General features: G+C 36.5%; 1 protein-coding gene across 1 annotated transcript in view; it reads right to left on the bottom strand.

Annotated features, from left to right (window-relative positions):
* LOC150109687 (tumor necrosis factor receptor superfamily member 16-like) overlaps nucleotides 1-4,696 on the bottom strand; it is a 73,610-nt gene extending 68,914 nt beyond the window's left edge. The window contains exon 1 of the mRNA XM_090409721.1: nucleotides 4,581-4,696. Coding sequence (XP_090265847.1) covers nucleotides 4,581-4,637 — 57 coding nt within the window. The 5' untranslated portion in view covers nucleotides 4,638-4,696. The remainder of the gene's footprint in view (nucleotides 1-4,580) is intronic.
* Between the last annotated feature and the right edge of the window lie 16,472 nt (nucleotides 4,697-21,168).

The following is a 21,168-nucleotide window of genomic DNA, read 5'->3' on the forward strand; positions in this document are numbered from 1 at the left end:
TTTTTCAAATATAAATAACACGATTGGCGTGTTATTATTTCCTCCTCTTCTTTTCGACTGGATTTATTAACACTTCAGCATATTTGCACTGCTCCAGTTCATTCATTGGGCACCTTGTTCATAATGCCTTCTTATACACAATCGCTAATTGCTTTCCTTACGGGTGTTCTTGGTGTATCTTTCTGTCTTATTAGTTGTAGGGAGGTGAATACAACAAACATTACATATGTCGAAGAAGTTGAATTCAGCTGTCCCTCTGCGGAACCGGGTCATTATAGCAATGCCGAATGCTTTAGACTAGGGTTATTCGGCCAGAGATCGTGTTTTGAAAAAAATAAAAAATATATATATATATAATTTTTAAGGGATGAATTTATTTGATATATTTTATTTTATTTTATGGATAGAAAGATTCCATTACGCTAATAAAGTTGAAAAATATTGAAAGAGATTTTGAAAAGAGTTTGACGTAGAGAAAGAAAATATAATTTGAAATCATTAAACAGACTTGTAGTATTAGATGAATGAGAACTTTTATCTGTGCTTAAGTATGGGGTTTTGTTAGTCAAGTGAGATGAATATGAGTGGGCTCCAAACAAGTGAATGAGAAAGAGCCGCGTCAGGACAGGACTGCGACATTTTGGCAGAAAATCATTCAGTGACCATTCGAAATTTCATTATCAAAAATTAGCTGCGGGAATGTACTTCTAAAGAAAAATAGGCAAAATAGCCATAAAAATTAATATTAATTTAGAGGAGTAACATGGGAAATTTTCCAGAAATAATATCTACATAAAGTATTATTGAGTTCTAAGGGTGAGATAATCTCAGAACCCTGTTTTAGAATTCTACCAAACACGGTAATTGTTTAAGACCTTCAGGCCTCCAATAAGTGAGATGGTAACCTCACACCAAGCGATGAAAAATCACCTACCATCCAAAATCATTCACAAACATGCAAAAACTCACAACCAATTGGTGGGAGATCGTAAATGTTATCTACTCGGCCAAGTGTCGATTTTATTTATATTATTATCATCACCTGCATTGGATTTCAGAACTCATTACAGGAAGCCACTCCAGACGACATCAGTCTACCTCGTACTGCCCCACACTAATCTCTCGTACGGAGTTGGAAAGGTTTTCCTCACGAAAACTCGGGTTTTTTACCCCTCAAAACAGGCAAACAGCTTAAAAGAATAAGCGCGATTTACGGACATAATACACTGGCTTCATAGCCTGAGTTGCTTCGGCTGTAAATCCAAGGTAAACAAACCACATTTACATACTTGGCAAATGCACTTTTGGTCTGTTAATGGCCGTGTTTGCAGGCCACTTTGCCTGTTTTGAAGAAAGAAAAATTCCCATTCCTTTCGTATGACATCTTCATTCGAAAAGCCCTTATAATGATTATTTGTATCCTATATGGGATCGAACTCGGGTCTTTCCATCATACCGACTGAGCTCAGGAAGTTCAATAAAATCGAACACCTTTTAATAACATTCCACAGATAATAAACATATAATTAAATATAAAGCCTGTTAAAAACTTCAAAATCTTGTTTCGAATTATTAAATCAAGGGATACTTTCTTTTTGAGAGAAATTCATAGTGGAATATTATTTGAACGACTTGCCGTTCTAAACAATATAATAAAAATAATATTTGAATGGCTTTGATCTGAATATTTGGTTTTCAGTATTTTGGGTGAACGCGATTTAGCATTCTTAAATTCTTCAACTTTAGACAAGAATTGAAACAGATTTTGACTGATTGAAGTCTACAAAATTCAACAAACCGTACGATTTATTTGAAGGTCTATTGGTAAAGATTTTTTCTTTCAGTTTTATGTACTTTAATAATCAAGAAAATATTAAAATTATTAAAAATAAAATACCTGATTTCCTTTTAAAAATTTTGCTAACAAGACTGAATGTTTGAAGCTAAAAAAATTTCTTTCAGTACTTCAGAATCGCGACGAAATATCACTTACTTAAACTAGTAAAGCTTTTCCGTGTTATCAAATGAAGTAAGCACATTTAACATGTAGAATATGCTATAAATGGCACGTTGCGAGAGGTTGGGCATTTGTGATCTAAGGACCATAGCTAACGTATATAAGATATAATCAATTAGTTTATCGGTGATACATGTCAGCATGTTTTTATTCGTATTACTACATGTATATGCTTAGCATACTACGTGTAGAAATACGAATTAAGTAATTAGGAAACTTGTTTTCAAATTTTAGCTTTATCGGGATCCACGTGCCACTTTTCCAATCTATGAAGTGTGCCTCCGTAAGGGACCGCAAATCTGTTGAGCGGAGAAGCGCAAAGTCATGATCAAACTGCAATTTGCATAGTCCTGCGCATGTGCATTGTTTACCACAGTACAATATGCAACTGCCGTTTATCCCTGAAGGTCGTTTAAAATAAACAGAGTGAAGTTAAAATCTCGCTTGCAAGAGAATATACGATCGAAATTCAACAGTAATTCCATAACTATTAGTATAAATTCTGCGATAAATTTCGCGTCGTGAGCATGTTACTTCGGATAATTAACAGCAAAATTAGTGTCGGTCACTATTTTAACCTTCACATCACCATCCGCAGGAATTTGTATTTTAAAAGTTGTATTCATGTCCAAGCTGTGTTTGAATTTGTAAATCAAGATAAACATGACCGATTATTAATGCATTTCTATATGACGTAAATGACAAATAGGGATTGGATTCACACTTATTGTTCGGTTACTAAGTATGTGAACTAATTTTACGCATTAATCTTCCATATATCTTAATTCAAATTTAATACTAAAATTCATTAATACATTTTCGATAAATGAAATTCTTATGATTATCTTTTGTAAAAATTAATTCACGAAAACTAAGGACCACAATGAAAAATATTTCTGATATTTGGGGAAGGCAATGATCGTACCCGAATGCTGTTCATGTTCACTGATTTTTCGATTACTCATTTAACATTAAAAAACATTCAAAAAAAAGCTCGAACACTTGGATAGTACGAGAACTATCAGTAAGGCATGCGGCAAACCAAAAAAGCCGCTGATGATCGGAATGCTTTTCACTTTGTGCTAAATTTATAATTCGTTGATGTTCAATGATGAAATTGTGCGCATGCTGTCTGTTGTCAATTGCAAAAGAGATGACGTTTGAGCATATTCTGGATTTTTTTTTTTTTTTTACCAATTTTTATACATTGAAATTAGCAATTATAAAAGCAGAAAATAAATAATAGAAGAAATATGTATTAAGAAAGGCCTTCTTCATTATATGTTTATAATCTTTTCGGGGAAATAGAAGGGATATTAACAGATATTACACGTTAAGGTTACAGTTAATATTGTAGTATATAAAAATTCTATCAAATACGCCGATCACGTGATAATTATCAGTATGCCAAAAATTCTGTTTATCATTTTAGGAGGAGTCGGGAATTAACGATATTCCATGAGTTCGAGTGAACACTGTAGCTCACATAAACCTATGAAATACATTGATGATGTGATAATTATCAGAAAACGAATAATGAAACCTTGAAAAATCATGAAAAGAGCAGCGCCATAAAATCCATGATCCACCTGTTGATAACAAAACCGCAGATCTTAATAATAAATGAAAAGTTGAATTTAATCGGATCGTCTCCATAAACATCGTTTAGCATTTAATATATCTTTTTAAATTTCTGATTTTTATTTCGAACGCAGAATACGATCATTTCTGTATTACAGACGCTTCCGACACATTAACGTTTGGCATTATTCCACAGAATTTAAAAATGTAACAATATTTCAACAGAATCAACGGAGTTTACTTGATTTGGACTTGAATTGCCAAAACTTTCAATAATAGGAACATCGAATTAACTAAATAAAATCAGCTAAAAATAATAGAGACAATCAAATTAGAAATGATTCACATTATGTGCCCAATCAAAAAAAAAAAAAAAAAGCAAAGGAACAGAAAAGGGAATTGGACTCTAGCGGTTTGGACATAACCTTCTCCAACACTGGTTACCGCTGGAAGATTGGAGGATTCGTATATAAGTAAAGGCAACAAACAAGACAAATTCCAAATCTTGTATCATAGACTACTCTGTTTTTAGTATTATTAACTAGAGAATTATGGAAATGAGTTATGACACACTCGAAGTTCAACTTACTTGGTTGATAGAAGAAAAAGTTATGAAAAATGAATTAAATCTTCCATAACGCAGATAAAATAATGAAAAATTAAAAGAAACGACAAAAGGGAAAACTACAAGAATGCTGTTCGAACACTGAGACATCTGAAGGAAATAACTGGAGACGAAATTGGTGAGCGAAGACCACTCCTCAAGACGGACCTCATGTTTGCTATGCAGAAAAGGTACCGAACAGGTATGGAAAGATGTACCACAGTTGCTATGGAAATAAGTTGCTGTGTCCACCCATCACCTAAGGGTCCTTTCCATGGTCATCACACCCATTCTTCGGCCACTAACCAACTCGAAGAATGCCTGCCACCACGAACAAGAACCTTACGACTTAAATTACAATTTACATGAAGAACTCACCCGAAGTGCTGCTAGCATCGCGACCACTCCAAACACATCACTTAATCTCACGCGCATCCTGCTGCTCTTTCTTGTTCGAGGCACTTTTAAAAAGTTGCGTTTTGTCCTTATCAGGAGATCCCGACTGGCAACAAATGCCGCACTCTAGGAGGCGGGCCACCCCTCTGTGAAGAAGAGTTCAGTGGCGTTTAGCAAAAGCTGACCGTCAAACGCAGTGCGAAAGCTCGAAGATCTCCGAGACAACAGATCCGTCTCACTCGCTCTCTGCCGTCTCTTCAGTTCATTGTCTTCCGTAAGCCGTCATTGGACACAAATCACGTGTTTCTCTCTTTCGCCCGCCTACCGGGCAGCCGTACCGCGAGGACCCTAATTATCAGTTCGGATAGTATGAGGAGTTACGCTGTACTGCCTCGGGGGATGGAAAGCCAACGTATAGGGATGTTTCTGTGGTCGTCCCGCCTGTTTCGCACAACTCCACGTAGAAAAACTCTCTTAAGAAATCTTCTCACCGTTTTGGTAGAAAAACTTCAACAGAATTTTTTTTTCTTTTTTTTTTCTCCTTTTTATTTGGTGGGAAAAACTCTTGATTGAGTCACTTAATCAAGGTCAAAAGGTGAGAAAAAATATGCACAAACAATATCTTTGAGGGTATGGGTGGTAAGTAAAAGATGCAGTTAGTTACATCAGCCGAAGATATAAAAGAAAGAAAATACGAAAGACAAATGTAGAAGGAAAAAAAAAGTTATTGTGTGCTGACTTGTGAATTGCAGTTGTCTGAATGAAGAGAGAATTAAAAGCAGACGACCGAAGAAATCCAAACTTATTACATCATATTCAAATACATAGTTATTCACTCCTACGAGAAAAATAAATAAAAATCTCCATGCGCAAATCACACAGTTACTTTGGTGCTGCTGTAACACTATAATGGAAAATAAATAAATAAAAAGAAAAAGAAAATAAAATCGTTGATGTATGCAAACTTCATAGTTCAATGAATTCTCATATTCGTTGCTGTGAAATTCCAGTCGTCTGAATAAATTTTTTTTTTTTAAAGTAAAATGGCAGATGGCTAAAGAAATATCATTAAACAGTATTTGTTAATATTATAGAAATATGAGAAGAATAAAAATAATAAATATACCACGCGACTTCGAATGGGCTTAGCCGAAACTTCGTTTGTTAAACTAAAACTGGGATCTCTAACTAAAGCTAGGATCTTTTAGTTCAATAAGTTTTAATTTTAATAGCAATTCAAAGGCTTTGTTGACGTTCATTTTTATTATCCTTAAAGAACTTCATTTGTTGGCGGGCAGTATTAACACTAGATCCAGCGGTAGAAGACAGAATATACAAGTACGATTTTCGAATCTTTTCATGGTCGATGCTTTTATTATCATTATATGGACGCTACCAGGAAGTTGGGAATTCATTTAGGAAGGGCCCTTGGTGTATCTCTCCTGGAAAACAATCGCAATGTGCAAGTGGTTCGCAGAAACTTTAGAGACAGGACTACTTAACTTTTTCGTTTCTGCAGATCAATCAGAAATATAATTTCAAAAAATTACAAAAACACACTTGGGAAATATTTCAGCACTAGCCACTCGGCCAAGTAGGCCGAGTGGCTAGTGTATTAACTTTTCAACCAGCAGTCTGAAAAGTTAATGTCTGTTCGGATCGCAGCGTTTCTTTTGTGAATTTCTTTAGATGGCAAGTGCATTTCATTACCCCCTTGAGAAACCCCCACACGCCATTCTTATTAGAAGCCTGAAGTGATGTGAAAAACTACCATGTTCTCTCTTGCCTTTTTTATAGATGGTAAACTTTGAATATACTTTGATGGTAATTTGTTCATTAACGATATAGGGAAGGATCTGAGGAACTGTTCATTTGTTCACTGATGATGCAAAGTTGGGTAGGGCAATAGTGAATGCAGAAGATGTCAAAATCTTGCAGGATGATTTGGATAGACTGGAGGTCTGGACTAAGGAGAATGAATGTCAGTTTAATGTGACAAAATGTAAGGTTATGCATTTTGGGGTCAAAAGATTAGTAGCAGTATATCACATTGGTGGAACCGTACTCCAGGAGATTAATGAGGCCAGGGATTTGGGAGTGTTGGTGGATAGGGAGTTGAAGTTTAGGGGCACATTGCAAAAGTGGCTAAATCAGCTCATCGACTCACTTGGTTGTTGAAAAATACTTTGACGAGCAGAGACAAACAAGTTGTTGTTCCTCTGTACCGAGCCTTGATAAGATCTCATCTCGACTACTGTGCCCAGATTTGGTCACCTAGGTTTCTTCTTGATGGGGAGGAGGTGGAGAGGATCCAGAGACTAGTGACCAAGATGATAGCAGGTCTATGGAATGAACCCTATGAGAACAGATTGAAGATTTGTGGGTTGCAGAAATTGGTTGATAGGCGGAAGAGGGGAGATATGATTGAGTCATTCTGAAGTTACTGAAGGGTTTCTATAGGATTAATCCAGAGGATATTTTTGAGATCAGGACTGGTGGTGGGAGGACTAGGGGACATCTATGGAAGCTGGGAAAGAGCGTGGTTAGTAAGGGTGTTAGAGCTGGGTTCTTTACTTGGAGAGTGGTGAATGAATGGAATAAGCTGCCAGAGTCTGTTGTGGGTGCTATGACAGTGAGCGAGTTCAAGGCAAGGTATGATAGATACTGTGAGAATGTAATCGCATAGTTGTGTGAACATGATATTTAGGGCCTCCCTCGATGAGTCTAAGGACTCCTTGGAGTCGCCCGTAGTAATAATAATAATAATACGTCGAAAAGATTCTGAAACAATAATATGAAGCCATATAATAAATATCAGCGCATTAGAATTAACTTGTGAAGCTTAATATTAGAAGCCTCCTATAACTGAAATAGTTAAATAAATAACACGAAATGCTAGATACATTCTGTTTAGAACCTGTGTTACATGCTTCTTTATTTTTGTTCATTAATATCTTTTATGTAACTTTAGTAACCTAAGATTTTTATTAATCTTCTATATGAGGTTAATATTACCAGAATAAAAACCAATAAACGATATGAATATACGAGGGGGGGAGGAGATCAGTGAAACATTCTAAGCCAAATATTTCATGTTTCAGTATTTCAATCCAGCCATTATGGATACATAAAAAAATAAATTTATAGATTTAAAGTCTTTATTAAATTATTAAATTAATTTGTCAGCACAAATTAATTTAATAATGGTTTAATTGATGTTTAATTAATTTTTAATTAATAATTAATTATTAATTATTGATTAATAATAAAAATCAGCTAAATTACCAATTAATTATTAATTTATACATTACAAAATAAGCAAGGTGTTCCGTGAAAATTTCAGGATTTGTGAAGTGTTCCGTAGATGAAAAAAGTTTGAGAAACACTGGGTTATACCATCGTCTACCAAAAGTGGACAATCGAAAGACATTCCATTAAAACCGTCCATCCAGAGCAGTGCTGTTATAAACAGGCAGACAACATGATCGGTGTTTATGCAATGTTGACAAACGCATCTGAGAAACCATATTCGCACATGTAAGAAATTGGCGACCTCGCGCTACGACGTACTGATAACGCTTGGATATAAGGATTCATGTGTGCTTCCCCTGCGCACATTTTTTTCAGCGCACTTTCTCGTATTTTGCAACTCCATGCATGAGTTTCTCGGTAGTGCATTTGTCCTTGGAGAAAGCTGCTAAAATCTTGACGGTCTCAGATGGAGAAGTTTTCTTCAAACTCGAGTTTGCAGGAAAATCCTCAAAATAGGAACTCGAACTAATTCTTTATTTTTTTAATTTTATTTAATTTTGTATTTATAACCGCAGAGCCGATATAAAAAGACCTGTCCTGTAGAAGTATAGGATGTCATCACACCGGATGATGAAAAGCATGTATTACCAGTTTTCGTTCGTAGAAGAGTTAACATCCAAAGCACTCTTGGTCCCTGAAACGGAACAGCGTACGTTTTATGAGGAGAGACTCTACTAGATTTAGAATGATCTTTTTTTGTTTGTTTCCCAATGAATTAATATTTTAAGCTTTCTGAATGCAAATAAAACTGTCAGTAACATTTCAGAATGTTTCAAATGACTGGTGTCAGTTTGTCTTTATTATTATTATTATTTATTATTTTTAATGAGAATTTGTTATTGGAGTTTTTTATTATTATTATTATTATTATTTTCACTAACTTGAGGTGATTTATTGTTTCTTATCTTTCCATCCCACCCTCCTAGGACAGATGCGACGAACCATTCGCTTATCGAATACGTTCTTATGAGGGGGGGGGGGAACTGTACCCACAAAAGCCCATCGACCAGAAGAGAGAAAAAACATTGTATTTTTTAAAATTAAATTTCAATCCGTTTGTTCCTTTGGGCACGAGAATCGAATGCCATTCCCGGTGGTTTCTGGCTGAGAACTGGAACATATTAGGAGCTTCCTTAAAATAAATAAATAAAAGTTGAAAAATACAAAAAGTACAGTGGAAATTGAGTAATTTGTGGATTTTATGTTGTTGCCATGGAAAACCGTTCACTTAGTGAACTGAAGATTTCTTTTTAAGTTGGTATTTATTTATTTATTTATTAATAATAACGAAGTTATCATCATATATACAATACACAATATGTACGTATATATATATGAAAAATGTTATTTTTTACATTTTCTATTCAATACACATGATGATGATGATAAACGCAACAATATTCGAATCTTTCGAAGTCAGTGTTTGGCTTATACTAGGTTGAAGAAGTTTCGGATGCCCTTCATCATCATCATCATCCGATAGCATCCTCTAGCAAGAGGGTTGCAGCAGATGAGCAGCTCTTCTCCATTTCTCTCTGTCTGTCGTTTCCATCATTCTTAAACCAGTCCATTCCACGATGTCATTGAACCACTGTCTAGTTGGTCTTCCACGTCTTCTCTTCCCCTCAACTTTCCCTTGTAATATAGTTCTTGTCAGGTGTCCCGAAGAACCTCTCAGAAGATGTCCTGCAAATCTGGTCTTTCTTTGCATAATATTCTTTAGCAGTGTTCTTTCCATCCCAACACTTCTTAAAACTTCTTGATTTGATATTCTCTCTGTATAGCTAATCTTTTCCATCTTTCAATAACACCACATTTCCAATGCATTAATTCTTTCCATATCTCTCTTTCTGAGTGTCCAAGACTCACTTCCATAACTTGCAATACTCCAAACTGTTGCTTTAACTATTCCAACTCTAACACCTATTTTAATATTCTTGTTTATTAAAATTCTCCTCATTTCCATAAATGCCGATTTAGCTTTGCCTATTCTATTTCTAATGTCCAACTCTGAAGTTCCTTTCTCTGAGATCCAGCTACCTAAATATTGAAATCTATCCACGTCTTCAAAAATCTTTCCTCCACATCTTATCTTTACATTATCTCCTATTTTCCTGCCCATTATCATTATCTTGGTCTTCTTTGTGTTAATCCTAATTCCGTATACTCTTTACAGGAGTTTTCAATTCTTTGAACAATTTGTTGTAATCCGTTTTCACTTTCTGCCATCACCACTACATCATCCGCATGTCTTAAGTTATTAATGATTCTTCCATTTATTTTTATTCCTTCTTCTACATCCTCAAGTGCCTCTCTAAGCTTTTGTTTACTATAAAGGTTAAACAATAATGGTGATAACTTGCAAACTTGTCTAACTCCTCTCTCTCCACTGGGAATTCTCCTATTCCTTCTCCATTAACACATACTGATGCTGTTTGTGCCCAATATAATCTCTTTAAGATTTCCAAGTCATAAGAGTTAATATCAATATTTTCTAGAATGTCAAAAAGCCTTTCATGTTTCACTGTATCAAATGCCTTTTCAAAGTCTAGAAATCCCAAAAACAACTTTCCACCATGGTTTAGTGTTTTCTCCCCAATAATTCTTAGACAAGTTATAGCCTCTCTAGTTCCTCTGTTGGGTCAGAATCCAAACTGTTCCTCATTCATTTCTTTTTCTATTTTACTCTTAATTCTCTCCAAAATTATTTGCCAGAATTTTTGCTGTGTGAGTTATAAGACTTATCGTTCTAAAATTGTTACAGTTCAAAACTCCCGTCTTTTTTGGAATGAGGATAAAAATTGATCTTCTAAACTCCTCTGGTAATTCCTGTCCCTCATAAATTCTGTTAATAATTTGCCATAACACTTCCATACCTTTTTCAGCTATATTCCTTATAAGTTCTATCTGTAAACCATCTATTCCAGGGGAATTTCCTTCTTTCAGCTTTTGAATTGCTAGATTCAATTCTTCCCTCATGATGTACAGCCTCTTCCCACTATGTTCTTTCATTTGAATTTCTCCTCTTTCTCTGTCTTCATCAAGTTTACTTGCATATTCTTCCCATCTCTGTAATATCTTCTCTTTTTCTATCCGAATTTCACCTCTTTCATTCTTGACTGCTCTAGTCCTTTGCATCTTTCTCCTTCCTGTCATCATATTTATGTTTCTATAAACACCTTTTATGTTATTTGTTTCTGCCTTTGCTGTTGTATCTTTACTTATTTCATCCAACAACTCTTCCTTTTCCCTTCTTATCACTGTTTGTATCTTCCCTACTCAAGTCTTTATACTGCTTTTTTTCTCCTCTATTTTAGTATTAACTGCTTATCATGCTTTCCTTCAGAATCTTCCATTTTTCACTTGCATCATCATCACTTTCTTGTATATTTCTTGTATAATTAGCCTAATGATAATTTTTTAACATTTGTAATAATAATAATATGAGGCATTACTATTAAAAATTCAGCAATAACTTCAGTGGGGTTCTAAAGCATTCTTTCACTCTTTAGGGTTACGCAGAAGCCACGTATATTGTATAGAAGTTTTACTGGTCTAGGACATAGAATTGCCGAGTTCATTTTCCATGTGTGTTACTATAATTACTTATGTATATGCTGAGGTCTGATTTCCTATGAGGTAGATATTGTTGTTTGGGATTTTGCTGAAAGTAATGCCTAAGATATAATATGATGCAGTCAGAAGTCAATTGTTGACGACCGGAAAAGAGAAATGCCGGTTTGGCACTTCAAAGCTGCTGTTGACTGACAATTGACAATTGCCATTTATGTCTTTAGGGGTGAAGCAAGATGCTTTTCATATTCCTCGCTATCTGTTGTGGTTACACTGAGGGTAAAATTTATGAGCAGTTTGCTCGCCCTGAATGGGTATGGAGATTATGCATCGTTATAGGAGGCTAATATAGCTTTTGGTCTTCTATATTTGAATATGTTCGTTGCCTCGTATGCTGCAGCTTGCTGAACCAAATCGTTGGGATGTGTGGACGTCTTTAGGAAAAACTTGGTTGCTAAGGATTGTAGAAAAGAGAAAATATAGGGAATATTTGTGTCTCTGTGGAGTTGATTGTTTCTAACATACCACGGGGCGTTCAGAATCATTCTCAAGCACTTGTTCTGCACTCCTGTATTTTGATAATGTTAGCATTAGAGGTGTGGCTCCAGGCCGGAGAGGCATAGGTGATTATAGGACGAATCGTCATCTGGTATAGTAGCAATTTGATTCTGTTGCTGAGCTTGCTATTTCTATTAATTAGCGGATAGATCTGAGCTATGGCTTTAGATGCCTTTGTGCATTCAGACTTGGTGTGCTGATTGAAAGATAGCTTTTTGTCGAGAATTACACCCAGGTAATTTGTTTCTGTCTGCCAGGGAATTTTAGTATTGAATAGTAACACATCTCCTGCAGGAGACATTGGCCTTTTTGAGAAAAGAACGGCTGAGCTTTTCTGGGGGTTGACTTCCAATCTGAACTTAGAGAACCAACCCTCCAGCTTGAGAATGTTTTCTTGAAGCTTTCTGGTAATGAAATGGGGTCTGAGAGATCTGGTTAGTATTGCCGTATCGTCCGCATACAGGGCCAAAATGGAAGTCATCGGATTGTGCGGGATGTCTGACATGTATATAAAGAACAGCAATGGAGCCAGTAGAGATCCCTGCGGCACTCCAGCAAAGATGTGGCGCTGGGAGGATGTAGAACCGTTGATTTTTACTTGCATTGATCTATTCTGAAGATATGAATGGATTAAATGAACCATTTTTAGTGAGATACCGGCTGAGATAAGTTTGTACAGGAGTCCAAAATGCCAGATTTTGTCAAATGCTTTGGATAAGTCTAGGAAAACAGCGCCTGTGCACTGGCGCCAGTTGTAGCTGGTGGTGATGTATTCGACAATTCTGTGGATTTGCTGGGTAGTGCGGGATGTCTGACATGTATATAAAGAACAGCAATGGAGCCAGTAGAGATCCCTGCGGCACTCCAGCAAAGATGTGGCGCTGGGAGGATGTAGAACCGTTGATTTTTACTTGCATTGATCTATTCTGAAGATATGAATGGATTAAATGAACCATTTTTAGTGAGATACCGGCTGAGATAAGTTTGTACAGGAGTCCAAAATGCCAGATTTTGTCAAATGCTTTGGATAAGTCTAGGAAAACAGCGCCTGTGCACTGGCGCCAGTTGTAGCTGGTGGTGATGTATTCGACAATTCTGTGGATTTGCTGGGTAGTACTATGGTGTTGCCTAAAACCAAACTGTTCTTTAAGGAGGATGTTTAGGTCATTTACTGAGGTTTGGAGTCGTGAGAGGATGACTTTCTCTGCAACCTTACCCAGATTTGAGATGAGACTGATTGGACGATAATTTTGCGGTAGGTGTGGGTCTTTGCCTGGCTTATGTATAGGAATTACGTCAGCCAGTTTCCAGGTGGAAGAAAAATAGTGAAATCTTAAAATTGCATTTGTTATACTGGTCAGGTGCACTACTGCTTTTCGGGGCAGATGTTTAATCACCCGAGTAATGCCGTCTGGCCCAGGAGCTTTTTTGTTCTTTAATTTTTTAATAATGTCATATATCTCAGCAGGTGATGTTGGTGCAATATGGTCAGTGCTGGTGAGAGGAAGTTTGAGTGAGTGTCTGGCCTTGCTGTGAATCTTATATATGTGGTCAAAGTCAAGGTTTCCATACGAAGGCCTGCATTGCTCCTCTAAGTTGTGTGCTATAACTTCTGCTTTGTCTACATCTGTGTGAGCAAGGCCCTGGTCAGAGAATATTGGGGGAAGAGATCTGTCTTTGTTTTTGATATTTTTCAGTAGTCCCCAGATGGAGTGATCATTAGGTGAAATGGAGGATACCTTTTCATCCCATACTTGGTCTCTATGAGCTTTGAGTGCATCTCTTACTGCCCCATTTAAGCTGCTGTTGGTGCCGGTCTGTTTTGTAATGAGTTTAGTTTCTTCATTAAAAATTGTGGTGTGGATCTTCATCTAAAGATCTGTAGCTAATTCTTGCGTACTCAAGGAGGAGGCGATATCTATTCTTCTGCAATCAGGAACAGTATTTGGAAATCCAGGTGGAAAGTATTTTTAAGTACACTTCTTGTCGTGTTGTGAGTTAAATGGCTTTTTTTTTTTTTTTTTTTTGTTTGTTTTGTTTCAGATGCAGATAATTAATGACAGCGGCGGCTCGAGCATAGGCACTGCGGAACTGCAGCATCCCCAATTTTCCTCGATATATAAATATATTGATTAATTTATTTATATTTGCTTGTAATATTTAATTTTATCATCAACAATCCTATACAATTCTCTTATTTTGTATAAAAATAATAAAAATCCATCTTGTAGCACTTACGAGGGCGAAGGACGCTAGCAGCACTGTGTTTACCACAGTATCATATTGCTAGTATTTGCTACGCACGCAAGCATATGGACGTCATAGTGAGATGCGAGCTATTAGCATGATGCGGCACTGTCCGTAGCGCAGTTGTTTATATGCAGTTTGGGCCAGTTGTTTATATGCAGTTTGGGCCAGTAGTTTATCGTGTTTACTCCGTCTCTAAATATTTGGATATTACAATTAAAGGATTTAATTGTAATGTCCAAAAATTGTAATTTAAGTAATTTTGAATTATACCAAACTGTATAATTTTATCGATAATAAACAATATTTTTTCATGAAACAAAACAAGAAGAATATGTTTTATTTTTAAGTAATTTTCAATTATACCAAACTGTATAATTTTATCGATAATAAACAAACTGATTTTTTATTTTTATTTTTTTAATTTTTACCATAAATATTTTGGTAAAAATATTTTATCCAAACACATACACTGTACTTACAGTGTTTATGTATATTTCGAAAGTTCCAGCACCCCCACGATTTCAAGCCACGAGCCGCCACTGATTAATGATGGTGTCTCCCTTGATATTCACATGTCATGCAAGTATAGTAGATGCTTGGTCGCATAAGCTGTTCTCTGAAGAAGACCCCACTTTATTTTATTTTATTTTATTTTTTATTTTTTCAAAAGTGATACTCAGAAAAGTTAAGTCGTCTATCACAGAGACCAAATCATGTGCTGTCTGTAATTCGCGTGAAATTCGTGCCAGGAACCAATACATTTTGATAAACCAGAATTTGGAATCTGTTTGAACGCGTAGGACTGGTAGTGGATACATGATTTATGCATACACGACAGCGCCCTATTCACAAATAGCAAACAAGTAAGTTTCTGTATTACATCCACAGATCCTTCAACGCATCGAGCCGACCATTGCTGTCGATATTTCGAATCTATTTTTATTAAAAAAATAATAATAAGAAAAAAACAGGTGCCCCGTAGAATAGTCTGTAGCGAGGATGTCCACTGTTTGAAAAGACCAGTGCTCAAATCGCATCTACGAGGATGGATATATTCAACACATCTTTGCAGCTGAAGTTAAGTCAGAGGTCAAGATATCGAGGTAACTCTGGTTTTCCTCCTGAAAGAAATAAATAATCGACCAAAGAACACATGGGTTACGGGCACAACAGCCTATGGAGTAAAGCTTATCATGGCATTATTTATATTTTTATAAGCTAAGCTGTTTCGCTATCGCGATCTATTAGACCATGAATTTCATCTCCCATCTAAAGATAATCCAAAATAAGTCGGGATTCGAAGCTATAGCCTCTTGATAGGAGATCGAATACACGAACCATTAAGCCAACCAGGAGTTTTTTGTTTTTTTTTGGCACCCCACAAATCTTTTTTGATAATGATAATTCTCTTACAGAAACTAGAAATGGTTAGAGTATGAAGAAAAATACAGAACTGTTTCTTAGACTTCGTGAATAAAGAGAACTTATAAAAATGTAGCAACAAATATTAGGATTGACTATAAATTACAAGAGAGTGTTTTTATTGCCATACTTATTCACCAATTTTGTAAACGACGTAATCAATGTACACCTGCATAGTCAAATTTATCAGTATCAGTATGCAGACAGTTTGTGTCCAATCGGACTAGGATTTATGAGGGTTCACTTCCTTTGCAGACACTTATTAGGTAAGAATTTTCTATAAAATTAGCTCTTCCCTAGAAAATGCTTTATTACTTTCTATTAGCTAGATCATTTAATAGAAGCTACTAACAAGAACAAATTATGTCCCTCTTTTTCTCTCCCACCCCCTACTCCCCTAGGGGAGTAAAAATCTGAGTCCATAAAAATCTCCATCTTTAGAAAACACGCACGCACAGACAGATACTCGCATGCGTCCTCACATCACTATCGGGCACAGAAGATGGGTATCATCTCAACTCTAGCCCATCGTGGTAAATCTGTAATGTCAGATGAAGAGGAACTAAAAAAATGAGCTACAACATCTCAAAAGGACCTTCAAAAACAATGGATACTTTTCAAAAAGTATCAATAAACAACTATACCACCGTCAACAAAACAACGTAGTAACGCAGGATGTCCGTCAATAAATCAACATAGAAATACAGGACGACCCCAAAGGCTATATCTCCTTGCCATACATCAGCACGCTCTCCAAGAAACTGAGCAGAATTTTAAGAAAGTTTAACATAAAAATGTGCTTCTCTACTCTTCCTTAATTAAGATCAAGTTTAAGCAATCACAAACAAGCTCACAACCATCTACAATTTCCAGGTGTGTACAAAATCACGTGTGACTGCGGGAAACCATACTATGGCCAAACGGAAAAGCCCCATCCTCCTACGTCTCGAGGAACACCAAAGAGACATCGCTTACAAAAGAAGTAGAGCACGTGCCCTCTCAAGCCATGTCCTGTTTTTGGTTAACACAAATAATGAAGGCCGTCAACATGAGATAAACTGGACAACAACTTCAAACCTGCACATATGCCACGACGAGATGGAACGCCGCATAATCGAGTCTAAAGAGATTGTCATGGACCCTCTTCACTTAAACAGTCACCTCAGCTATAATTTGCCTGACTCTTTTAGCTCTGCTGTCAGATATTGGTGCACTCGTGAAATCACACGCGCACAGGTTTCTCGCAATAGAACTTTAACACGGACTGTAGCTCCAGTTCAAAATAACTGTAGTTTATAGTCGATTTTATATTTTTATAATTTATGATTTTATAGTGACTCAATGTTTCTTTACAGTGTTTTTTATTGGCTTTCTGTGTTCTCTTATGCCTGAAGAAGTCGGCTACTCCGATGAAACGTTGCATATTTTAATAAATTTCATTATTTATTCTAATTCTCGGATCTCAGTCAGTAAATAAAAAGCATGAACATATCCCAATTCTAAGTCAACACTACAAGTTATATATATATATATATATATACTGTATATATATATATATATATATATTGTAAAGGAAAATACCATCGCCTCTGGCTCATTATCCCTCAAAACAGAAAAACTAACGAGAAGAAACGTGTACAGTCACGCACTGAAGGGGTCGACTGATTGAACAGCAGTTGCTTTATACGAGTAAAAATATCAGTGTGGCACTATATTTTTAATACTTGATATTTTTGTTGTTATTGGTCGTATAGCAATGCTCGAATATCAGAGAGGAAGCCACAAAATTTAACAATTAAAACATCGTCAGCAGGTGGCTTTTAAATTGTATCTAACTTAAGAGTGTTCATTCTTCTAGCACTTTTTTACATTCGATTTTTTTTTTTTTTTAAATAAGAAATCGCTTTCTGTGTGGTCTGCAAAGGAAGCGAACCCTCATAAATCCTCTCTTAAATCCGATTAGGCACAAACTATTCAATGCCAAATTCCTTTATATTGCTCATACATGGAGACGAAAGGATTAACACACGCGCACAAGCGCGCGTGCGCATGTGTGCGTGTGTGGATAAGTAATGTGGTATCTGCATACTAATAAAGTTGACTATGTACATTGAATACGTAGTTTACAAAAATGGTGAATAAGTATGGCGATAAAAATAATCCCTTGTAATCCATAGTCAATCTTAATTTTTGTTGCTACATTTTTATAAGTTCTCTTTTTTCACGAAGTCTAAGAAACAGTCCTCTATTTTTCTTCATACTCTTAACCATTTCTAGTTTCTGTACGAGAATTCTCATTATCAAAAAGTTTTGTGTGGTGCCAAAAAGCCTTTTTGGTTGGCCGAGTGGTTGGTGTATTTGATCTCCTATTAATAGTGTATTTTTATAGCGCACCATTGAGTCCGCGCGGTTAGCCTAGTGGCTTTGCGCTTCGCAACCACATGCCTGGGGAAGGAGTGTCCTAGGTTCGATTCCCGTCGATGACTTGAGGAGCTTAAGGATCTTCCTCAGTCATAGTCTTGGGCGTGAACAGCAGGATTTTTTCCGCTAGTTTATCTGCGGTTTTTCATCCCGCAAGCATGAAATCCCCTTTGCTGAAATTCAAGCATGAAATCCCCTTTAGGGGAATGCAGCAGAGGAGTGGCAACCTGCTGCATTAATACTCCAGTAACCCCTCATTAGGAGGGACTCAACCCGCCCTAGGATGGACAAGAAGGATGGGATAGGATGTGTATCCTATCCTCACTGTAATCCGTCAGGACCCAGCCATAGGCCTAATTCGTCAGCTATGCCGGTCCCGAGTCCTGATAAAATTTGGGGGAATTGAGGTGGTGCCGTACCTCCCCTAAAAGGTACTCACGGATGTTGTATCATCATACGAAACTAAATAACTATAGCTCACCATCACTTAGCCACGATAGTGGCGAATAACATTATTAATAATACAAATCCTTTCTCCCTACTACGCAAAATATTAGTTGACGTATTTGTATGTAATTATTATTATTATTTATTTTATTTTATTTATTTTTTTGTGCACAGTGTTAATCCTTCCAGCATGTTTCTTGCAACCAAAACACTTGAGCGCCACCTCGCTAATGACGCACGTAAAAAACATCAACGTGGAATTTAATTATAAAAAATCATTGGACCTATGATTTGCATTCTCTTACCATCCCACCCACCGTGCGCCCACCTACAGTAAATGCATACCAATTCGAAATCATAACTTCGTGGCCAGGAGTTCCGCAACACGTTGATACCAGAATGTTCGGACTATGAAAGTAGGAAATTATCCATTTATTTCGCTGACCTGTTCTAACCTTTGTGGTAGAACAGTGTGAAATGTGTCGTCGTAAACTATTTCGCGTCCGTTGGGGTATGGAGACTCGTGTTCGTTGTCCGGCTCCTACCCACTCCCACAGCAGTCCCCCCCCCCCCATAAACCGCGTTTTATAACCTGACCGTTTCACGAAATCACTTTATTGGTCTCCGAGAACACTGTGACTTCCTGTCTGCCCAAGCGGCACTCTTTGTCCCTTTCGACCGACAACGAAAGCGTCTGGCGATGGGCGTAGTCAATACCCTCGCGAGGACAATGGTGGGCAGGTCGCGGTGACCGTGAAAATAAGTCGGATCTGTAGAACGGCGCCTGATGTGTTTATAATCCACTTTTATGATGATGATGACTACTTACTACAGTTCTTCTGGACGCAATTAGAGATTTTAAATAGAGGGCGCTGTGATACAGGGTCACGGGTGATCTTTTGACTGAGACCACCAACCGCGAACTGAGTCACCTTAAAATATAAAAGAGATATTATTTAAGTTAAGGGATATTACATCCCATATTGTTTCATAGCCGAATTCATGCCGAATATAGAAACTATATCAAGTTCGGCGAGTCCAAGCGTAAGCAAATACCTGGATATCCAGGTATTTGCTTACGCTTGGATTCGCCGAACTTTATATATTTACTATAATCGGCATGAAACTCTTTGAGTTTCTTATTCGGCTATGAAACAATATGGGATGTAATATCCCTTAACTGAAATAAGTTCATGTCGCCGAATTGAAGCCTTTGGCTCTTCATATAATTAATAAAATAGATGTGTTTAAAATATAGAGCCAATAGGCTTCATTTCGGCGATGTAAACATTATTTAGATGATTTTTTTTTGGTCTTATTTTGACTGATATTGTTGTCTTATGATGACTGCTCTATCGTACACAATAAAGAAAAAAGTCTTCACTAAAATTAAACTCATAATCTAAATTTTTGAATTCCATTACCGTTATTTAGTTTCAAATTTAACCAAGGCTGAAGATTTTTTTTTTTTTTACGTCGCTGAATCTTTGGCATCTGCAGCTACTATTCTCATGTCTCGAATTTATTTTTTAATACTTCTCTAATTTTTAGTCGAGCAAATATAGTTTCCTTAACTTTGGCTTCTGAAGCTTTTTGGAAACCTGTTTGTTGGGTAATGAAGGTGTATTTATGGCCTCTAACAGGGTTTTTCTTTAATGATTTAACAATGTCAGCATGTCCAGAGCAGCTTTGAAGAAGTGCGATATTTTTTTAGTGTAAAAGCAATTACCACATTATGTAATTTATATCCATAAATTATTACTTTTTTTACATTATTTTTTTTATTAAATTATTTTCTTTTGTAGTTCAATTACCACCAGTCACTCTTCTAAATATTATTGATATTATATTATATTATAAAAGTTCCTTTTGTGTCCGTAATGCTTCTGTGTCGACATAGAAGCATTGTGGACATTCTCATACTGGGGGATCTCCCTGGAACTCAGGGTTTTCGTCCCTCAAAATAGGCAAACCAGAGTAAGGAACTCAACGGGAAACCACCTTGTTTTGTAATGTCTATTCTAGTGAAGTGGCATTGCTACCTCAAGCAATCTCCGGATTGACGTACCCAAGTAGGCATTTAACATTGGGATAGTTGATTCCTTTTGTAACCTTCAAATAATTCATTAACTAAATCCTGCAAAATGCAGACACAACTTTGATTTCGATAATGTAAACGTACAACAACTAATTGTCCCTAAACGGAATATAATGCAATCCGATTGCATTATATTCCATCACCTTCAATTGAAAAAAAAACAAAAAAACATTAATATGGTTTTTTCAATTGAAGGTGAGTTAGCCGATCTCACATGGAGGTCGGAGGAATTTTTCTCAAACTGTAATCTCGGGTTTTTGATCCCGCATACAGGCAAATCGGCCTTCAAAACACACGCACTTCACAGACAAAAAAAAAAAAAAAAAAAAAAAAAAAAAAATACAGTGGTGGTGGGCAGTAGATGGCACTGGTGTAGATGATGATGGTGATGACGGTTCGGTGTAGTTGGTGGATTGAGTGGTGGAGACGGAGAGTTGTAGAGGAATTTGAAGGAGTCTGAAGGTCCTTCCTCGATGAGCCTTCAGACTC

This window comes from Typopeltis vanoorti, chromosome 2, assembly GCF_054136105.1.
Source record: "Typopeltis vanoorti isolate ZY-2024b chromosome 2, IOZ_Tvanoo_1.0, whole genome shotgun sequence".
Taxonomy (NCBI): domain Eukaryota; kingdom Metazoa; phylum Arthropoda; class Arachnida; order Uropygi; family Thelyphonidae; genus Typopeltis; species Typopeltis vanoorti.